Source organism: Sebastes fasciatus, chromosome 12 (assembly GCF_043250625.1).
Source record: "Sebastes fasciatus isolate fSebFas1 chromosome 12, fSebFas1.pri, whole genome shotgun sequence".
Lineage (NCBI taxonomy): Eukaryota > Metazoa > Chordata > Actinopteri > Perciformes > Sebastidae > Sebastes > Sebastes fasciatus.
This window is the reverse complement of record NC_133806.1, coordinates 16,170,154-16,191,898: the sequence shown is the minus strand read 5'-3', so window position 1 is coordinate 16,191,898 and position 21,745 is coordinate 16,170,154. Positions and strand designations below refer to the sequence as shown.

General features: G+C 45.0%; 1 protein-coding gene across 5 annotated transcripts; it reads right to left on the bottom strand.

The window, feature by feature from the left end:
• Window positions 1-1,318: 1,318 nt before the first annotated feature.
• LOC141778977 (uncharacterized) lies at window positions 1,319-18,216 on the bottom strand. Of its 5 annotated transcripts, none has more exons than XR_012596163.1 (14): window positions 17,717-18,216; window positions 13,776-14,624; window positions 8,861-12,899; window positions 7,070-7,412; window positions 6,715-6,888; window positions 6,531-6,625; window positions 5,962-6,035; window positions 5,782-5,827; window positions 4,613-4,653; window positions 4,452-4,522; window positions 4,165-4,356; window positions 3,575-3,666; window positions 3,322-3,458; window positions 1,319-3,236 (listed from the first exon to the last, which is right to left on the bottom strand). XR_012596163.1 is itself a non-coding variant. In XM_074653567.1 (14 exons), exons 2-13 carry the CDS (start codon window positions 14,418-14,420, stop codon window positions 3,336-3,338), a joined length of 5,922 nt encoding a protein of 1,973 aa, XP_074509668.1. In that variant the 5' UTR covers window positions 14,421-14,624; window positions 17,717-18,216; the 3' UTR covers window positions 1,319-3,236; window positions 3,322-3,335. The 5 variants fall into 5 exon arrangements, 1 of the variants encoding a protein (XP_074509668.1); XM_074653567.1 differs by having other exon boundaries at window positions 4,178-4,356; XR_012596164.1 differs by lacking the exon at window positions 1,319-3,236 and having other exon boundaries at window positions 3,409-3,458; window positions 4,163-4,356.
• Between the last annotated feature and the right edge of the window lie 3,529 nt (window positions 18,217-21,745).

Genomic DNA, 21,745 nt, shown 5'->3' with positions numbered 1-21,745 from the left:
AGCACAAACAAAAAGGCTTCTTTAGGTTTAGGCAAAAAACAGTTAAGTTTAGGAAAAACATGGTGAATTGGGTTAAAATAACTACGACCGCAAAGACAACTACACATTGTTGGTGCGGCTGACTTCCGCTTTTGCTCCTGTCATAATTACTACAGTCGCTAGATGTCGCTGTCGTGCTCTTTTATACCTTATTTCGGTGATCTATCATGTGAATAGATGATAAAACCTACTAGTGGGTGTAGTAGGCCCTTATTGATCCACATCTATGGGCTTATAGCGACTGATAACGCCTATTTAATAGCCTGACAACAGTCTAATCAGCTGGTTAAGCGATCATGGAAAAAAAGTAGGCCAGTGGTTCCCAACCTTTTTCCTTCCCTTTTCTATCATTGAGTAAACTGACGACGTATGTATGTCTAACAACAACAACAACAACAACAATAATAGTACAGAACAACTGATGAGCTGTAAAATTAACCCAAATAGTGAACGCAGTAACTGCAGGAAGTTTGTGTAAAACAAGCGATTTGGATGAATTTTGAGCAGATTATTTCCTGTGAATATTGTCAGAGATGATTGTTTTATTTTTAACAATCATACATAATAGGCTTCTTTTTTTGATAAATTGAATTCAGTGTTTTCTTCTCCCTCGGCTATTGTTTTGGGTTGTTTTAACTGTACTTTTCTAATGCAGGACAAGGCTGTTCAGCAGAGAGGGAAGGCTCTGAATACAGCTTGTGCTCAGGTCTTCACTGTGCCCTTGTATCTTAAATCATAATCCCAACTTTAAAAATAACAGTTTCATTTAATTTGCTTCATAGAAATGAATGAAATCATTTTTATATAGGTCAACAGTATATACACCTCACTCAGAAAAACATAAAGTACTTGTCTTGTATTCATTGCTATCTGAAATGTGACAGGAAACAACCTGCATGTGTCAGATTGCAGAGGAAGTGAAGACTGTAAAATACTCTAAATACCTAACAACACACTCTGTCCCTTTTAAGCTCATGGAGGAGATTTCTATCCCTTTTCTGTTGAGATCAAACGATCGCAGGATGCCCTCGGATGTTGTGAAGGGCAGAAAGAGGAGAATAAATCTCCTGAGTGAGCTGCAGCCCTCCCCCATCTTGTAACCGTGTTCCTCTGATAGCGTCCTCCATTGTGGGTCATTATGGAGGACAACACAGTGCGAGATATACAATCTAACACCACTAGATAGCACTGTTAGCTCAAGCTGATTAAAATCACTGCAGTAACCTCCCAAAACACACACACACGGGCCTTATAACGGATACACCAAGAGTCTGCAGGGTTTAGTACTAGTAGACATAAAATGCTTTTATTATTATTATGGTTATAGAGGCAAAAAGTCTGAGCTGACATTCTATGGCATTGAGTTATAACTGTTTTTGATGTTTTGTTTTTCAGATGCACGTTATCAGAGGCGACAGGCAAAGGTTACGGTTATGTCATGCAAACTAGATAAATAACTCTTTATGTGTACCTTTGCTATAAAGTTAATCATCCACTGGCAATAATGTAGTGCTCTTAGTTAAAAAAAGAGGAAAGAGGAAAAATATACATACAGTATGTAAACAGTCAAAGAAATTGCACTTTCTTGGCTTGTTATTAGAAGCCACACTACTGAAAGAGAGCGGAAATTTAACACTGGAAAAACTAATTCACTGTCACTGATTGTCTGACCAATAAAAAAAGCTAACAAACGAGACAAATCATGTAATTCTACAAAAAAAATCATATACAATCATAGTCAATTTTAAAGGACAAATGACTGATATATTGGTCAGCGGTATAATCTGTTAAAAACATGTTAGTAAAATGAAATTGATTATTATGTTGTATGTATAATCCCAATAGTATTGTCATGTATAATACTCATTTTACACGCTACTGCTGATAGAAGGAAAACAGGTCTCTCTCTCTCTCTCTCTATGTACATTCACATGAAACTAAACGCTTACTTCCACTAGGTGGATTAGCCCAATGCTCCTAAAATGAGACTATGCAACTGTACAGAAAAATGACCTCCAATCCTCAAATATTCACAACTAAATAAAAAACAAAAACATAACAAAGGAAGTCCTTATATAGTCCTTATCAGAGGAGATATTGCTTTTAAAGACTGCATGAGTTCGCTTAGGTACGTACACAAGACAACATGGCACTTCTACAGAGCATTTGGGGCAAATCAATTCTACTTCTCTCTCCTCTCTCCCCTTCTAGGACATTCTGATTGTCAATGCTCTGGAGCAAAAACATTCTCAAAGGCAGTCTGAAGTAAACAAAACACTTTTTTACCTCTCTCTCTCCCTTCCCCAGGAAGCAATACTGAAAATAGTCAACAATAAACATTCCTATCGTGAATATATTTTGCCCATCTCACTGCTCAAGCTGTCTTTTTTTGTCCAAAAATAACTTCTTTCTTAAAACCTCATTAGAAATTCTCTTGCAGCGATGCCAAAATTCCTATCACTAAGCCCACCCCCTCCCCTGCCTATTCACTGGTACATAGCAGACACTGTCTTGGTGAAAGTGAAGAAAAACCCTACCACTGTCTCGACAGCTTTCAACTGGTTCACTTCTCCTTGTGTCGTTTCCCAAAGGTGCAATGTGACTTTGAAAGCTTAGCGAGTAAAATGAGGGTTCGATTTTGACCTACTTAGGGCCCAGGCTACATTTTTGTTCCCCCGGGCAGCTCCTGAGCTCCTCGTCTCTTGGAAACGTCAGAGCTGAAATGCTGAGTACCATATATGTCCACTTTCAGTCTCCGACCAACGTTTGCTTAAGGTGCCTAAGTAAGAGCAATCAAAATGTATATGTGTGTGTTTATAGTGTGTCCACTCTGCATACATACATACAGTCTTTAGTGTGCTTCATCATCCAGCACTAGTGCAAATTCATTTCAGCTGGTCTGTTTCTGTCTTTTCTTTCATCCGGGACAGTCTATCTCAGTTTCTCTCATCCCTCGCCACTTGGACAAAAGATGTGTTGCCATGGTTTCATCCTTGGTGTGATGCCCTTCAGAGCGCTAGGTTCACCACACTCATCTGTCAGTGTGTGAGATGTCTTTCTTGCATTTTTCAGCCGCTATAATCTTCCATCTCTCTTCTCCCTTTTCCTCTGCGGCACTGCTACTGTTAATAGCAGTGTTGTGACATCAGTTCCCGTCCATCTGTCCGGCGGTGGGGCTGCTCCCTTTCTCATCCCACCTACGTAAAGGCAAGATACTGTCAGTAAGACAATGCATACACCTCTCAGAGTCCCTCTTGTATCTGTATGTGATGCTCTACTTACCTCTCTCTGTTAGCTTATGAATGCTGCAGGGTCAAAAGTAAATCATTCAGCCGTTTCCTCCTCTGTTCTCTGCTACAGACCTCTTCCTCCCCTCGTTTTTCCTCCTCCTCCTCTTGTCTGTTCTGGGTTTTGGTGGGCTGTGGTGAACAAGTATGCACAGCTAATTGCAAAAGCAGATTTTTATCCTTGTGGATAAATTTGCACTCTTACAAGGACAGATCTTTTTTGTCTACGTGGGTAGTGCTTCACTCACACAGGGGCTGGCAGTGAGCGAGCTGGAGGTGTCCTGACTCTCATGGAGGGGGTCACTGCTGATAACCGTCACCTCCACCCCCACTTGCTGATCTGAGGGTCAGAGGTCAAACAGTATTTTCTATGTTAGCGAGGGCGATGAAAGAGGGAATGACAGCAGCTCATTAATTTTACAGATATATCTGTAATTATGAGCATGTCGTTATTTCCCCTTGATTCCTATCTGCAATCAGTCAGGGAGTCTTTGATGAAAACGGTGTGGTTTCACTGCTAATGGGGGAAAGTTGATGTCTGCTGGGTTCTTGGACACCAGCGGTGGATGACAGAAACGGGGAAACATTTCTGCAGGCTGACTTTCTGTGGTTGGAAAACCACTTAGTTTGTGCTGCTGAGTATGATATGGAGAGACAAGCCAAAATATGAGGACGACGGGCTGAAAGCAGAGCACACACACACACACACACACACGTACATGCACACAGAAAATAAAAGACAACACAAGAAGAAATCCATACAGATGTTGAAATGAGTTCAACCACGTACACGTATGCATACACAAACACCTACAGAAACAAAAACTAACACACACACTTGCTTCATGGACCTGACTTGATGTGGTCGTCGTCCCCACTGGCTCCATCACAGGACGGACGTCGCGAGTCTCTCTCCTCCCCCTCCTCCCCCTCTGCGTCTCTCTCCCTCTCTATCCTTAGTCGGATCTGTCTGTCTCTCACCAGCTCCCAGTTCCTCACAAGGAACACGTGGTGTTTCACCACAAAGCTCCTGGCCCGGCAACACAGGGAGAAACATTAGCTCACTGACATTAGTTCAGTAATTGTTTATTATTTCACATGTGAGTCGCTGAGTCGTTTCCATACCTCTCAATGCTGGTCAAAGGCTCCATGTCGAGGTGAGGAAACAGGCTGGCGATGTCACTAGAGCTCTCCTCCTGTGAATTAAAAAGAAAATGTAAGTTTTAACACTTATTAAAGCTGCGTTCTTCACTAGAATGAAACAAACTGAAGCCACACAAACTCACCGCTGTCTGATGAGAGGATACATGCCTCTCTGTCAGCCGGCCTGAGTGAAACAGAGAGAGAGAAACAGAGTAAGACGCTGCATGAGAGCTTTGGGCCTCATGCAAGAACCACTCGCACGAACAGATTCACCCTTAAGTGGCTTCTACGAGCGATTTAGGAGAACTTGTAGCATTCTCCAATTTTCTTGTATTTAGAATTTTCTCTGAGGCACGAATACAATTGATGTTGTCGTAGGAGTCATGTGCAATTAGTCTGCTGTTAAAACCTAAGGTTTTCACAAGGCTTATTGAAAGAGGCTGGGACACGGGGTCCTATTGGTCTTGAGCTATGAGGTATGACACATGCGCGGTGTAACTGGAACTGTGGTTGTGGGTTGCTACAGTATTGGTTCAATCTCGGCAAGTGCAGACCAGATTTCACTGCATGTGTTGTACCCCCAATGATATGACGCGATGATGATGTGTGACATCTTCTCTTTTCACCCTCCTTGGTTTTTCACTAATGGATTATGAATGGATTTCATTACTTTGAAGCAATTTTGAGTTTGAAAATCCTATATAAATTACACTTATAATAATGATGTTGACATTATCCTGTTTGACTCTGTAATTTGAATTATAATATAATTCTAAATGTATTCATACAGCCTAACGATCTCATCATTAATTCAAATTGGCCATTGATGCTATTGTATAACTCTGCAATATCAATATGAATATCTCAAACTGCAAAACGACTTACATTATGCACTAATTGAAGGTTAATTTGTCTCTGTATATAATAAGGTCAACAGGAAGTGCGTCAGGCCCTTTTGGAAGAGAGCGTGTCTTTAGACAGCGTGCTGATTGGCAGAGACAGATAAATGGGGCAGGATGCATAGCCTTATATGGTATCAATGGGGCGACAATTATGCTAATTTACAATTCTCATGAATGTGCGCTCATTTACGCACAGATGGCATTCATCATGTTTACGCAGGTCATTTACACCGTTATCTGAAGTTAGGAGCGGTTGCTGAATCTGACGTGGCACACTCGTAGGAGCACATGGTACGAAAAAACAGTAAGAGAAAGTGAAGATAAGAATACGAAAATGTTCTTGCATGAGGCCCAATGGTCTGATCCATCAACTAAACCTGAAGATAACACATCCAATGCTGGCAACTCACAGTAACGTCGCTTCCTCTTCAGGGGGACAGCAGGCTGGCTTTCAAGCTGCGACAACACAACGTGAGAATTACATGCACATTCATGACACTCCACTAATCTCCTTGTAACACTCGTTTATCTCCAACGATGCTTCAGGTTGACCGTCTAACTTCCTGGTTCTGTATGGGGCTCTACTGTACCTGATTGTTCTCCCACAGCCACATAACATCATAAGGTAACTGGAAATGAATCCGCTTCAGCCTCAGGTACTTCCCTGGAGGACACAAAGGGAGTTTAGATGAATAGCTACTACAGACTACAGCAATGTTTGCCTATAGATTTGACCAATTTGTGCCCAAAGATTGAAAGTTTTAGATCACATAAAAAATCACACTATTAATAAGTGAGGATTTTTGGAAAATTAGGAAAAATGCTAACCTTGTGTTTATTAAATGTTTTCCATATGAAATATTTGTTTTACACTGCATATGTGTGCATTTCTTGATATTCAACTTGTTATGAGTTCATGGATACCAAATACTTGATTGTGCTCCTTCTAGTTTCTGAAATACAGCCATTTTGTTATCATACTATATCTAGTATTTGGGCACATGGGACAACTGTTTTTTCCTAAAATATAATGGAGTCTATTGCAAAAACAGTAGTACCAAAGACTAGATATAGTCTGATAAGAAAGACTCACTTTTCAGCCAAACCAAAAATGTCTTTCAGTTGCGACACAAATGGGTTAATTTTCTTAATTACTCACCAACATGTATGGGAGCAGGTAGAAGGCTATATTCATTCTCCCCTGGTGTGTACTCCATACTCTCTCTGCACGACTGCTGGGCTTGGGAGGGCGGGCTGGGAAAGACACGCATTAAATACATAAACAAAGAACCTGATAACAAATTTTTTTTATAATAGTTTGTTTATGAATTCAGTCGACTCACTCTGTAGTTTTGTAATCATCCGAGTAAAGACCCGCCCTCAGAAACTTCTTCCTGGGAGGCACATCTTCTCTCTCCTCTCTTTGGATGGTCACTGGCTGAGATGGAGCCGGGTCGACGTCTGATTGGCTAAAACATTCAGGGGGGGTGTCACACTCGGGTTTATCCTCGGCGACACTAAAAGGAAAGCATGAAGAGAGAGATAGAATGATAGAGAGGAAAAAGAGAAAGAGAGAAAAGGCACTGGTTTAGCACACAGTGCTGAAAACAGTGGGTTAATATAGCAGTAGTGAGTGGTTGTATTGAATTTTCAAGTCAACCAGCTCAGGTACTTTATAGTACAGGGGTGAGTGTTTACCTCTGATGACAAGGAGAGTCACCATGTTTTCTCTTGCGTCCTCTCTTCCTCCTGGCCTGCAGCTCCAACTCTGTCACCTGCTGCACCATGTCGCCTCCTCTATCTCTCTCTGGCCCTCTTTCTTCTTTCCTCCCTCCCACTTCTCTCCCATCTCGGTTGTGTCCTGGCAAGAGGTCGGGCGATGACATGGAGGGAGCTGCAGAGGAGTGCGTGGGGGAGTATACGGTGGAGGGCAGCGGGTGCTTTCTGGGCCGCCCTGGCCTTCTTTTTTTCTCCCCTGCCACACTATCTGGCGTTGGCACGCTTTTCTGCTGCCCCCGGCTTCTTGAATCACCTTGTAAACCTGCAGTCATTGAAATGGAGAAAGGGAGGGAGGGGTTGAGGCAGGAGGGGTGTAAGTGGCGGAGAGGAAATGAGACAGATGTGGATCAGTGATTGAGCCAGCGGGAGGTGTGAGGTGAGGCCAGTCTAGGCTGAGTCATGCGGATGGGACACAGATTATGAGTCACAACATTTCCTCTGACCAGTTCACTTCTGGGAAATGCATTAAGAAGTGATTTATGTACGCACATTCAAAGCAAAAAAAAAGAAAACCCCAAGAATGAGCACTGTGCAGAATGCATACTTTCTACTGTGAACATGCACACGTATGCACTCTTCCACACAAATTGTTTTCGCAAATTTAATGTGGAACACAATCTCAAAAGGCTGAGCAGACAAAGACAGAGAGAAAAAATGTGTATGAGTGTGCCCGTGGTAGCGTGCTGCACCTCAGAACACATGTGTGTTTAGTTAGATGATGAACTGATGTCAAATGTATTCCACTTCGTTCAAAAACAACATTTTCCGCTCTCTTTGCCCCCGTTCTGACCTCCGTGCTATTCCTTCATCAATCACTCCTGAGGTCATCTATCTTTTTGTTCCATTTTCCACAGTCCCTCACAAGACTGACCACTCTTTCCTTATTGGATTTTTCCAAGTCAAATAGGCCCTGTTGGCCAGCAGTGAGGGGTAGGCCAGGCTTTAAATAGACAATCTGGTGGTTAACTAATGACTGTGTTCACTGGGTAGCCCCGGGCTGAAACAGCGTGCGGTTCGCTGCAGGCCGGGGAAGATTTCAAAGATTTTCTGGAAGATTCCCACCAAGATGCTGCCCTCCTGCTATAACACTTTTTAAAAATTCCAACAGAGTGGTTGCTGAGTGGTTGCGTTTATGTGTGTGTGTGTGTGTTAGTCACGTCTCCTGCACAGCAGAGGGAGTCTGAAATTGGCTATAAAAAGAACGGAGTCTGATTTCCCCCCAAACACCCTCCAGGCTTTGATGTGTGGCTCAACAACACCTGAGAAAAAGCAATGCTGTCACTATATTGGGCAAAAACTATTTGGTGCCACAATCTCATCTCCACATTGTGCAAATATAAGAATCTGTCATACTGTGCAAGTGAAAAGAGCCTCTTGGCATAAAATCTATTCACTAAGCTTGCTGCCATGAGTGCTGTTGGTGTATTTCAGTGATAAGCACAGTTGATGCTAGATTTTCCACATTATCTAAATTACCGTCAGTATTCTGGTATGCATGTTTTCTGCCAGTGAAATGATAACAGAATACAACACGCACAACTCAAGAAGCATGTTAACAATGAAGACTTTTGCATTTATCAGCACAGACAGATAAATACTAACATTGCAGTAATTGCACCAACTTTAGCGTTAATGCTAACATGACCTCACATGATGTCATGTTTCTATTCAGTCACACATTTATTGATCAAACCAGTCATGCATCCTCACCTGATTCTCTCCTCTCAGTCCATGCTGGCTCATCCTTCCTCCATGACCTGTCCCCACTTCCTGGATTCCTACCGGCCAATCCGCTCTTCAGACCCCTCCCCCCTGTTGCCGTGGCAGCGGATGTGAACAGGTTGGTGTGTGTTGGGGATGGGGACGACCTGTACAGGTGTGACTCGTCCTCGCCGTCTTCATCCTCTCCGTCTGATGCGACCGGTCTGCCTGTGTGTTGCTCCCCAGTGAAGCTTCTCCAGCTGGGGGTTGAGTTTCCAAATCCTGTTCCTCCCAGGCCCCCGAATTTTGTCCAGCTCTGGCCCAGGCCGCCCCAGCTTCCTCCAAATGAAGACAGGTGAGAGGAACCCAGCCCCAGCGAGGTGAGAGACGTATGTTTGTACCGCTCTGCTGAGGATGATGTTGATGATGTGGCAGCAGCGGCGGACCCCATTCCTCTTGCCCCTTTCCTTCCTGCTTCTCCTTGCCCCAAAATGAACCCTGACCTCGGCTTTGAACTGGCCAACCCCTCTCTCTCCATCCCATCTTCCTCCTCGTCCTCGTGCAACTCCTCCTCGTCATCCATGTCTCGCTCGCAGTGCCTGTGCCGGTGTTTATGTTTGTGTTTGTGTTCGCTCCTCCCACAGCCACAGGAGAGGCTGGATGTGAACCCTGAGCCGAGGTGTGGGACTCCGCCACTATCTCCCTCAACCTCTCCTCCTAAAGCTCCCTCCCTTAGCAACCTGCTCCTCCGCCTGTGGAATCTGGCGGGGTTGAGGAGGAAGTGGGCGTGATGGGGCTGATGGGGGGCGTACTGGTGTGGAGATGGAAGCGGGTAGGAGCTGGGAAGGTGGTGGTAAAGTGTCGTGGCTGGGGGGTAGCCGCTGTAAAAGCCCATGTTTTCAATGGTCTCCTGGAACTTTGACGGGCAACCACATTGCCTGCGGTCTGGCTTCCTGTTGCAATGCACGGGCTGGCATGGGTAGAAAGGCTGGGGGGAAAAGGAGGGATTAGCAGAGTAAGATGAAGGGTGAGGAGAGTAGAAGCCATTCAGATTGATCCTGAAGATGTTGGAGCGGAGAGAATGGGAGGAGTGATGGCGCCTTCCTCCAGGTGCATTCCCACTCCCATCAAAGCCCTGTCCCATTCCTGTCCTTGCCCAACTCCGCCGTCCGATGTGGACCTCGCTGAACTGACCGATCAGATCTTCCAGCTCAGACAGAAACTCTGGATCCTGCATGTGCAGCTGCTGGTGCTTCTTCTTGTGTTTATTTTTCTGTCTCTTCAGTGCATTGTGCCCAAGGCAAGGGTAATAGTCCAAATGAGTGCACTTGTTGTGTCCTGGGCAGGGGCACGGGCACAAGCAAGTACAGGAGGAGGGACAGTCATAGTCCCTTCGCCTGTGCCTGTGTCTGTCTCTGTGCCGCTCCGCAGTAGTTGAGTTGGTGATGGGGTTTGTGTGTCTCGGCATGAGAGAGAGGGGTGAAGAGACAGGAGAGGGACGGTCCACAAGAGAGGAGGGGTGTCTTTGACCCCCCAGAATCGCTCCTGACCCCTGACCCAACCTGAGCATGCCTCGAACTCCCCTCATCTCCGCTCGTTCAGAAACGCTGTTGTTATCCGTCCCGATCCCGCTATCGCTAGGCAGCGTCTCCTCGCTGTGTGACTCACTCCTGGGGGAGGGGGTGGCCTCTTTCAGATGGCCAGGAGAGCCGGGCGTGTGGTGCAGCGGAGGGGTCGGACAGGAGAGCTTACATGATGACTGGTGAAAGGGGAAGTGATGCCTTCCCTGACATGGACAACTCTTCTTCACAAAGGGAGAGAGGGATGAGGAGGAAGGCGGACGGGGGGAGGTGCAGGAGGATGACGGGGAAGGGAGGGAGAAGGTGTGAGGAAAAAGTAGGGAGGATGATGGTTCTGTGAGGCTGCCTTCACTGTAAGGGCTCTGGGCCCCGCTGGAGTGGGTGAGAGATGGGGAGGGAAACGGGTGAGAGGGAGGCTGGGGTTGGTTGGATGAGAAGAGAGATGTTTCAGAGGGATTGGTAAACAGGGACGACTGAGTGGCGCTCTGGGAGTTGGAGCTAGCTGTTTGGGCTTTAGGCTTGCGTCCTCGCCTCTTGCCCATGTAGATGGTCCCTCTCTTGCTCACATTGATCTGAGGGCCCAACTTACTCCCAAAGGAGGAGGACAAGGCTGAGAGCGAGTGTACTGTTGTAGCCTCTATCGATTTACACATTCTCGGAGAGGTCTCGCCATCTGCCACCTGGCCTCCCCTTCCCTCCTTGCCCACATACCCGGACAGCATCACCTTGTGAAGTCTCCTCTTCTTTCTTTTCTTCATCTCATTAATCAGCCTCCTGATCTTTAGCTGCCTGTTCCCCTTTTCAGGAGGATGAAAATCTTTACTCCTGTCAGTGCGATTCAGTGCATCTCCACTCTGGTCCTCGGGGAAGGGTCGCTTGGGAGGACGGCCACGCTTCTTGGGGCTGGATTTAGACTGAGTGGAACATTGCAGTTTTGGACTTCTTGGCTCCAACACAGGGGCTTTCTGAACTCTTTCACACCCCAGAAGAGGCACATCAGTTGGGATAGTGTTTGGGGAAAGTCTCGGGGGAGGTTCGTCTAAGCTAGAGCTGCGGGACTTAGGGCGGCCCCTTTTTCGGGCAGGAGTTGTGGGGCATCTGGAAGCAGGGGGGCTAGGGTCTGACGTGGGATGACTCTGCTTTGGGGATGGAGGTTTGGTTGCAGAAGAGAGAGGGGAGGAGCTGCTGGTTAAGGCGGTAGAAGGAGCTGGGTATGAGTCATCAGTCTGCTGAACAGTGGCCTTGGCAGGAAGGGACGTCTTGGAGTTCTGGGGGAAACTTAGTGAAGGATTATGTTGGGAATCTGACGGGGCTTCCTGATTTTCCGCCCTCTGAGCCCGGTGCACCAGCTTGGTCCAGCTGGGCCGTCTGGCTTTACGTTTCTTAAGCGGACGGCTGTCCTGCTCTTGGGGGGAACAAGGGGGAGAAACAGTTGCACGGGCAGAGGGAGTGGGCAGAGAGGGAGGAGCAGACGAAGAGGGGTGGCTTGGAGGCACAGTTGAATGTCTTGAGACATCTTGTTCTTTTGATTTACTGGTGTCACCTGTTGCTGTTGCTAGCTCAGCTTGTTTGACTGGCTTGCAACTGTCATCCGTCTTGTCTATCATATCTGGTCTGCCTGGATTCACTACTTTACAGGTTTTATCTAGTTTATCAACTGTTTCACCAAATTTATTATCCTCTGGTTTCTGTCTGTCTGGGCTAAGCTTATCCCTCTTTTTCTCAGCCTTTCCTCTTTCAATCTTTAACTCATCCCTCCACGTATCATCAGTCCTATGTCCTTCATCCTTTGCTTTACCGTGCTTTGATTTCCCCCCCTTCACTTTCACCTTTTTCTTCTTCTTGTCTCCCTCCTTTCTGCCCTCACTCTTTGCTCTTTCAGCCTCCAATCTATCTCGCTTTGATTTTTTGTCTTTCCGTTTCTCCTTTTTTGCTTTCCTCTCTTTGTCTCTCTTTTTCACTAGTGGGGGCTCCTGATCTTGGGATTGGGCAGAGGAGGGATCCGCAGTGGGCGAGGACTGTGGTTTAGGGGTGACTGAAGAAGAGGAAGGAGAGGCTGGCCTACTCTTATTGGACAGTTCTTTATGGGAGCTGGTGGAGGCTGGGAGTCTTGTCGAGGAATCCATGGAAGAAATGCTGTGTTTTCCAACTTTGCTTTTCGACGAGGTGGAAGTGCCAAGGATGTCGGCAGAGCCTTTCCCATTAGATAGTCCCTTCTGTTTTGTTGTCTGAACCAAACCATTATGTTTCTTGGAGGTCTTCCCTTCATTCCTGGTTTCCGGTGCGGATGGGGCTTGGATGCATGCGGTAGAGGGAGAAGTTGAAGCTGTCTGGTCTGTTTTCGGCGAGCAGGGTTTGTGTCCTGCAGAGTCAGGCTGGCCATTCACACTAGGAAGCTTCTCTTTCTTCACTCTCTCAGATGAGCCATTTGAATTCACCTCTGTCTTATCGGCCAGTTTGATAGGAACCTGGGGAGGGCAAACACGCAATCTCTGTCATAGACAACAATAGCTGTGACATCCACTAGTTTGCTGTCGATGACAGCAAAGGACAACGGGGAAGAGACAACAACTGAAATGCTTTTGTTTTTGTCCGCCCATTAAAAGAGGGAGTGAGGACAAAATGACTCAATCAGGCAGAGAAAAGAGGGCATACTGAAGAGAAGGAGAGAGTGAGGTGATGGAAACAGGAATGGGGTTGACACAGAAAAGGAGAAATACAAAGGCAGAGAAACCGAGAGGAAGGGAGTGGGACAGGGACAGAGGGGGAGTGAAAGATAAATGAGAGCAGGTAGAGAAAAGAGGGGATGTAAAAATAGAAGAGAGGGACAGATATAGAGAGCCAAGCAGGGACAGGAAGAGAGAGAGAAAGCGGTGCTATTGGTGGCTATAAATTGCCACTAATACAGATGAGAAGGCTTGACATTTCGTACTTGTCCTGTAATTTTGGTATGCTGCAGCTTGAGTGGCGTTTGTGCAGCTAAAGCAATAAGCTTCCCCTTGGGTGATTGTCAGAGGGACTGATGGACCAATGTCTGTAATAGCTCCAAGTGGTTGCCGTGCTGTTGTCCTATTTTTAGGGTCTGTTTATTTAAATGGGCTGCTTAGGTTTCTGTATTGAGACAATAGCTCATTTGACCTTATTTCGACGGAGCACAAAGCTGGGCGATTTTGCACCCTATAGGCATGTCTGGTGGTTAACTGCAGAAAAACAAAACAGAGCTACAGCACGTTTGCACACCTTCAGTCACTGTGACACTTTTTTTTTAAGCTATAAAATAATAGCAGGTTTAATATTGACAGCTGACATGATGTTTATCTGTATGTGTGTGCACCATAACTTACCTGTTTGGCAGACTTGGTCCCTTGGCTGGTTATGGCAGGGACTGAGGCTGTCGTGGAAGCTGATAACGACAGTGGCTGCGATGATGATGATGATAACGACGATGATGCAAGTGGTGGTGAAGCAGCAGATGCAGTTTGTTTGGATGTGGTCTGGACAGCATCCAAGCCTGAGCGTTGATCTCTGGTTGTCTCGCCTGGTAGAGTAGAGCTGTTTTTGTTCTGCTGTCCTCCGTCTCCATCCCCCCTCAGCTGTGCCCCCCTGGCTTGCCTCTGATAGGTCCTGATGGTTGGCTTGCAGACGTAGCTCTCCAAGATCTTCGGCGGTTTCTTGGTGCGCTTGGCCTGGAGTCCAATCCGGAGTCGTACATTCCCCTCGGGGCAGCTGGTCTCCCTGCCAGAGATCTGAAGCTGTTGCTGCCCTGCGCTCCCACAGCGCCCCTCGATGAGCAACTCCAGCACTGCCCCCTTGTCTCCTTCTCTCTTTTTCCCTGCTCCTCTTTTCTCCTCCTCCTTTTCCCCCACATCTCCATTCTCCCCCTCACCCTTCCTCTTTTTCTCCGCCACTTCAGAGTCTTCAGATGCAGAGGTTGGGTCCAGGGTGGAGTTTGTGGTTGGAGGGGTCCCCCCCTTCACTCTCTGGTCCATCAGAGAAGTCAGGGGGGAGAAGCAGGATGCTCTGGGGTTCCCAGTATAACACTTTTAAATGACCCCGGTGGGGTTGTTGGGGTCAAGAGCAAAACGTAGGTGTAGGTCAGGAGATTTCAAAAAGAAGATCCTGTAATAGTCCAAGTACAGTTGCCCTCCGTCATCCAGCGAAGGAAGGTCTCTCTGTTGTCCTTTAGGCTTGAACTGAGATGGAGATTGAGGCAGAGAGAGGGGGAAAGAACAGACAGACAGAAAGATAGAGAGACCGGTGATTAGTCATTTCAGTGAGCTCAGATGCTGAGAAGCAGCAGTACAGGAATTGAGGGGGAAAGTCCCCTTCCTGCAGGCAGCTGTAGAGAGAGAGGTGCTAAAGTCTGTGTCCACAGAGATGATCTCATCACACAAATCTCGTCACCCAGGGGGCCAATCAGCGCCACCGATTCCCAGAATGTCGGCACTAACTGGAAGAAAGACCTACTCACGTTCTTGAGAAAAAACAGCTGGTTTTCTCTAACAATCTGTAAATAATGGCAGCTCTGAGAGACCTCCCTAAACCTCTGCACTTTTACTTAAGCTCTAATCCTCACTCTACCCTAATCAATATATCAATCAATCAGCTCCTGACTAATTCAAACACTTGATCCAGTCTCCTCCCCTCCTTTCCCCACTGTCTTTGCGCCTTCTGTTCTCAGCTACTCCCACAAGCACTTCTCCTCCCACCCTTCCCTCTGCTGTACTTTCTTTTCTCTCCGAAACTCCCCTTTTCATGTTTGGCAGAAAGCTTTTGCATGCATTCTCTATTAGTCCCATCCACTCCCTCTCTCTCTCACTCTCTCTCTTTCTCTCTCTTTCTCTCTCTGTGTAGACCACACAGTAAAATGGTCAACTCATACACTGTATCCATGTTAATCAGAACCATATTTCCTCCTCCACTTCGTTCTTTTCCTCCTCTCCAACCTAAATCCCTCCATTCACGGCTCCGACCATTTCCCCTCCTCCCCTTTCAGTAGTGGTAACACAAATCCGTAGGAAAGGGTAAAACTTATTTTTGGAAAGGAGCGCAAATTCCTCCTCCTCCCATTGCTTCCTCTAAGTCAAGTAAGCTTTTCATTGACCCCATTGTAAATTGACTTTTAATGTGACATTACGGCAAGTAACACACCCTAAAATAACATTCTCCGTGTTCACCAGAAAAAAACTTTCACTCTCTTCTCGCTCAGCCGCCCAGTTTTTAACATATCGGAAAGGGAAGCAGCATCTTCTGTCATGCTGCCTTCATTATACTCTCTCTCTCATTAAGGGAGACGCTCATCCATTTTCTAATAAAACACACCCTGCCAAGCATTCTTGCAGCTCCCTCCTGAGAGCCTCTTACGAAATAGCTCATCTGTCTCTCAACACACTGGACTGCCCCCTTAAACTTACAAGAGCATCTCAGATAATGTTTTCATTTAAGAGCTCAGTGGGCTATCTATCTCTCCTGCCTCTTGGTCCCTCCACACCCAAAAACCCTTCATACAGAGCGCAAATCAAACATCTGTTCCAGTAACTGCTGTTATGTAAGAGTTTGGGGGAAAGCATTTCCGAGGCCGAACCTCCTTACAATCAAATAAAAACGAGCACAGAGATGGACAGTGGTGCTTTTTTATCGTGACCTCTACTCCCAGAGGTGCTGACCTGCATGAAAACGAGGATGCAGGCGCTTGTCTGGGGTTGCAATCTTGTTGTTGCAAAGTGACTATAGAAGAAGAGTGGCAGGTTTTCAAACTTAAAAGGGCAAAGCGCCATTCAACATCAGTCAAAGTGCATATACTAATAGCTTTTTATACTCTCTCCAGAGCTATACCTCTCCGACATAACTCAAAATTATTCCAACATTAGACCAGAAGCTATTTCCAGTGACAGGATGATGGGTGGACTTGACACCGCAGTCGGTGTGGGGTTCCTCGGCAGCGCTGAGGCGACGATTAAATCATGATAATGGCCCACCCCACCATATTTCCAGTCATCATCACTATCCCATGACGGTGTGTTCTCATCAATAACTACAACACCATTATGCTCTGCCTGACAACAGAAGCACAGGATCACAGTGAGCCCTGCTGTGATGGCATCTCTTATCATACTGAACCCCTCACTTCACACATAAGGAAGTTTCTCACGTGAGTACACCTCTTTACACACACTTTCTCCTATAGTTTAGGCGACGATTAAATCATGACAATGGCCAAACCCCACCATATTTCCAGCCATCATCACCATCACCATCCCATGACGGTGTGTTCTTATCAATAACTACAACACCATTATGCTCTGCCTGACAACAACAGCACAGGAGCACAGTGAGCCCTGCTGTGATGGCATCTCTTATCATACTGAACCCCTCACTTCACACATAAGGAAGTTTCTCACGTGAGTACACCTCTTTACACACACTTTCTCCTATAGTTGAGGCGACGATTAAATCATGATAATGGCCAAACCCCACCATATTTCCAGCCATCATCACCATCACCATCCCATGACGGTGTGTTCTCATCAATAACTACAACACCATTATGCTCTGCCTGACAACAGAAGCACAGTGAGCCCTGCTGTGATGGCATCTCTTATCATACTGAACGCACACATATACAGGGGAAGTTTCTCACATGAGTCCATCCTCTTTACACACACTTTCTCCTATAGTTAGTGTGTGTTTGGTCGTACATTGTGTACCCAGGTCGCAGCTGCGTAGGTTGACTGATGTTGCTACTGTAGATACAGTATGGTCAGTGGTGGGTGTTACCGCACTGGAGCAACCTATCACTGGTTTACTGAGAGGACGTCAACAGGGGCTTCCTTCCTTTTCCTTCTCCATAATGACTTTGCGCACCTCTAAAAAAAAAAAAATCACTGATGCTGTCGCACTTACAAATGATACACACGTGTTGTTGTTGTCGTCACTCCTCCTATCATAATAATAAAATATAATAAATAGCAGCATGGAAGTGCGCTACGTAGCGTCCAAAATGTGTTTGTGATGTGGCCACCAGAGCCACCTTTTTCTATCTGTCCTCTGCCAGCCCTTCTTCTTGCTGGTGTCAGCAACATGGAAATAAGAAATATATCTCACCATGCACAGCAGAGGAGAAACACTCAGCAACAACAAGGGATAAAATTAGCGCAACACGGATGCATAAAATCCCCTACTAGTAACCTACAAGCGCTGCGAGCCCGCTGCTGATGACAGGGCCTTGCACACATTAATACGGACTGCCATGAAAATCTGTAATAAGGCTACGTAGGCTACTCACCCGAGAGCGCGTCCCGGAGCTCAACTGCGTTCAGACATGAGGGTTATAAAGGTGTCCGGCTCTTCTGCTCCTCTGCGCACCAAACGGAGCTGTTTTGGTGCATTAGATGTTGTTTTGGTTACATAACTAAGGCCACAGGAGGTTAAAACACCTCCTAACACCGAGTTTCAGCCTCATCGAGAGCGCAGAGCAGAGCCTACACTGTGCAACAACATTGGCGCGGGTGTTTTCATAATCATACTAGTCGACAGTAGATGTCTCCGTCGGCGCGGCTCCGCAGCTAGGTGGCGGACTGGTTACACTGCTGGAGAGCTTGTTTTTTCTTTTTTCTTTTGCCCACCACTTTCTCTCTCCCTCTCTCTCTCTCTCTCTCTCTCTCTCTCGGAGGGGAAAGTTGCTACACCCAGCCTGTATAATAATGGCTCAGATTGTTGCTCACACAAGCTGTTAACGTGTCAGGATGACGGGGCTGCAGCAGTGTGTGTGTGTGCGGGGTTACAGCAGGCTGTGACAGCGCGGAGGAGCTGCTGGTGGAGGGGCTGCTGGTGGAGGTGGTGGTGGAGGGGCTGCTGGTGGAGGCGGAGGGGCTGCTGGTGCTGGTGCTGGTGGAGGTCGTGGTGGAGGGGCTGGTGGTGGAGGTGGAGGGGATACTGGTGGAGGGGCTGGTGGTGCTGGTGCTGTAGGTGAAGGGGCTACTGGTGGAGGGGCTGGTGGTGCTGGTGCTGGTGGTGGTGGAGGGGCTGCTGGTGGAGGTACTAGTTGTGATGGTGGTGGTGGGATGTGCGGGAATGCAATTGCGTGGCAATTTTCATGTGGCCAGAGGAGGAGATAAAACGCATGCACAGGATCTCATTGTAGGTTCATAATAGTGCGATCAGATCGAGGAGGGCTTCATAGTATTTAGTCGCTTAATAAAATGGCGACGACTTGTGTAAAGTAGGCTGCTGCTGGGAGGACATTTAGTGGAGCAGCTCAGAAAGTTGTGTCGCTGTAATGTGATATGAGGATTCACTCTAGTGGGAGAGGAGAGAAAGGCAGGCTGGGTTAAAAGTTAACATGTGAGCGCTGTTTATCATGCAGCAGTTCAACAGGAAATATTGATCCAAAAAAACTACAAGCAGCTCTGCACTCATGCAGCAGGAATAACTCAAAATCTATACAGCAACACATATTTGCAATAGGCTACATAGATATTACATACATTTTAGAATAAATACCCAAGTGAAAAAATATTATTCTTAAGAATATTTACTAAAAGTGTATTCACACAATTATTGACTTCATTCATCATTTTAATTTCATCATACTTTCTTCTATATAAGTGCAGTGCCTCAATTTTATTTATGCTTTAACTTATTTTGAAATGTATTTATTATTCTTCTCTCTCTTTTATGGACCAGTCTTGTAACGTTATTGTATCATTGTATTGTGGTTTGTATGTTTGTTTGTGTTTGTGTTTAAAATAAAAAGTTTTTTTTAAAAATTGGTATTGTTTTTGGTTTAATTTTTAAATGTTTAAAATGAATATACTTTCAATCTATTTTCAATAAGTACATAGTTATAGAAATGTACTTGAAACATACTTTGCTATATTTCAATTTTAAATACACTTAAATGTTTTTTTTTTGCTTGGTTTGTAATTTAATAGTAATAACGATGATAAAAAATAATAATATGGAAATGACATTACTATTATTATTATTGTTTATTAGGAGTATTTGGTAAAGGAGGTTTCGCTTCAACAATGGGATTCACTCTAGTGGGAGAGGAGAGAAAGGCAGGCTGGGAAAAGCAGTTAAACAGGAAACATTGATCCAAAACTACAAGCACTGCACTCATGCAGCAGGAATAACTCAAAATCTATACAACAAAACATATTTGTAATATAGGGCAACATTTTAGTATAAATACCCAAGTGAAAATATAATATTCTTTTTTTATTTATTTTTTTATTATATTTTTATTGACACTTTGCAACAAACATACATGACACAATTTACAGATCCTGTATACTTACACCACCCAACCATGTCTGTCTAAAGTGCCGTATTTTAAAATTTGTTATACACATAAAAACAAACATTGAAAACAACAGTATGAACAAATAGGGAGTGATCTATATTCACTTTTTTTTAATAGTCCTGTATCACAGCTGTTACCCTGTACTATATTCAGTTTTAACAGTTTTCTTCATCTCCTTGTATTTTTATATTTGGTATATATTTTTTTGTACTTTGCACTACTAACTTTTTTACTGTATTTTTACTAACATGTTTGCACGATGGAACTGTGATGCTGGAAACTTGAATTTCCCCCGGGATCAATAAAGTTACTATCTATCTATCTATCTATCTATCTATCTATCTATCTATCTATCTATCTATCTATCTATCTATCTATCTATCTATCTATCTATCTATCTATCTATCTATCTATCTATCTACCTACCTATCTATCTATCTACAGACGTAGGCAAGGTTGTTGGTAACGTTCCGTTAAAGAGAGAAAAACCCACAATGGTCACTGAAATAACTTGAAACTGACAAAAGTAATAATAAATAAAAATTTACTGAAAATGAACTAATGAAAATCAGATATTGTTTTTGAATTGTGGTTCAACAGAATCATTTTAAAAAACAAACTGATGAAACTGGCCTAGACAAAAATGATGGTAGCCCTAGAAAAGATGTAAAATAATGTGACCATAGGGACATATTAAACTAAGGTGTGTCCTGTAATTAGCATCACAGGTATCTTCAAACTTGTAATCAGTCAGTCTGCCTATTTAAAGGGTGAAAAGTAGCCACTGTGCTGTTTGGTATCATGGTGTGTACCACACTGAACATGGACCACAGAAAGCTAAGGAGAGAGTTGTCTCAGGAGATCAGAAAGAACATTATAGACCTTCATGTTAAAGGTAAAGGCTATAAGACCATCTCCAAGCAGCTTGACGTTCCTGTGACTACAGCTGCACATATTATTCAGAAGTTTAAGGTCCATGGGACTGTAGCCAACCTCCCTGGACGTGGCCGCAAGAGGAAAATTGATGACATATTGAAGAGACGGATAATACGAATGGTAACCAAAGAGCCCAGAACAACTTCCAAAGAGATTAGAGGTGAACTCCAAGGTCAAGGTACATCAGTGTCAGATCGCACCATCCGTCACTGTTTGAGCCAAAGTGGACTTAATGGAAGACAACCGAGGAGGACACCAAATCATAAAAAAGCGAGACTGGAATTTTCCAAAATGCATATTGACAAGCCACAAAGCTTCTGGGAGAATGTCCTTTGGACAGATGAGACAAAACTGGAGCTTTTTGGCAAGTCACATCAGCTCTATGTTCACAGACGCAAAAATGAAGCATCCAAAGAAAAGAACACTGTACCTAATGTGAAACATGGAGGAGGCTCGGTTATGTTATGGTGCTGCTTTGTTGCATCTGGCACAGGGTGTCTTGAATCTGTGCAGGGTGCAATGAAATCTCAAGACTATCAAGGCATTCTGGAGCGAAATGTGCTGCCCAGTGTCAGAAAGCTTGGTCTCAGTTGCAGGTCATGGGTCCTCAAACAGGATAATGACCCAAAACACAGCAAAAAACACCCAAGAATGGCTAAGAACAAAACATTGGACTATTCTGAAGTGGCCTTCTATGAGCCCTGATCTAAATCCTATTGAACATCTGTGGAAGGAGCTGAAACATGCTGTCTGGAGAAGGCACCCTTCAAACCTGAGACAGCTGGAGCAGTTTGCTCACGAGGAGTGGGCCAACATACCTGTCGACAGGTGCAGAAGTCTCATTGAGAGTTACAGAAATCACTTGATTGCAGTGATTGCCTCAAAAGGTTGTGCAACAAAATATTAAGTTAATGTTACCATCATTTTTGTCTAGGCCAGTTTCATTAGTTTGTTTTTTTAAATGATTCTGCTGAACCATAATTCAAAAACAATATCTGATTTTCATTAGTTAATTTTCAGTAAATTTTTATTTATTATTACTTTTGTCAGTTTCAAGTTATTTCAGTGACC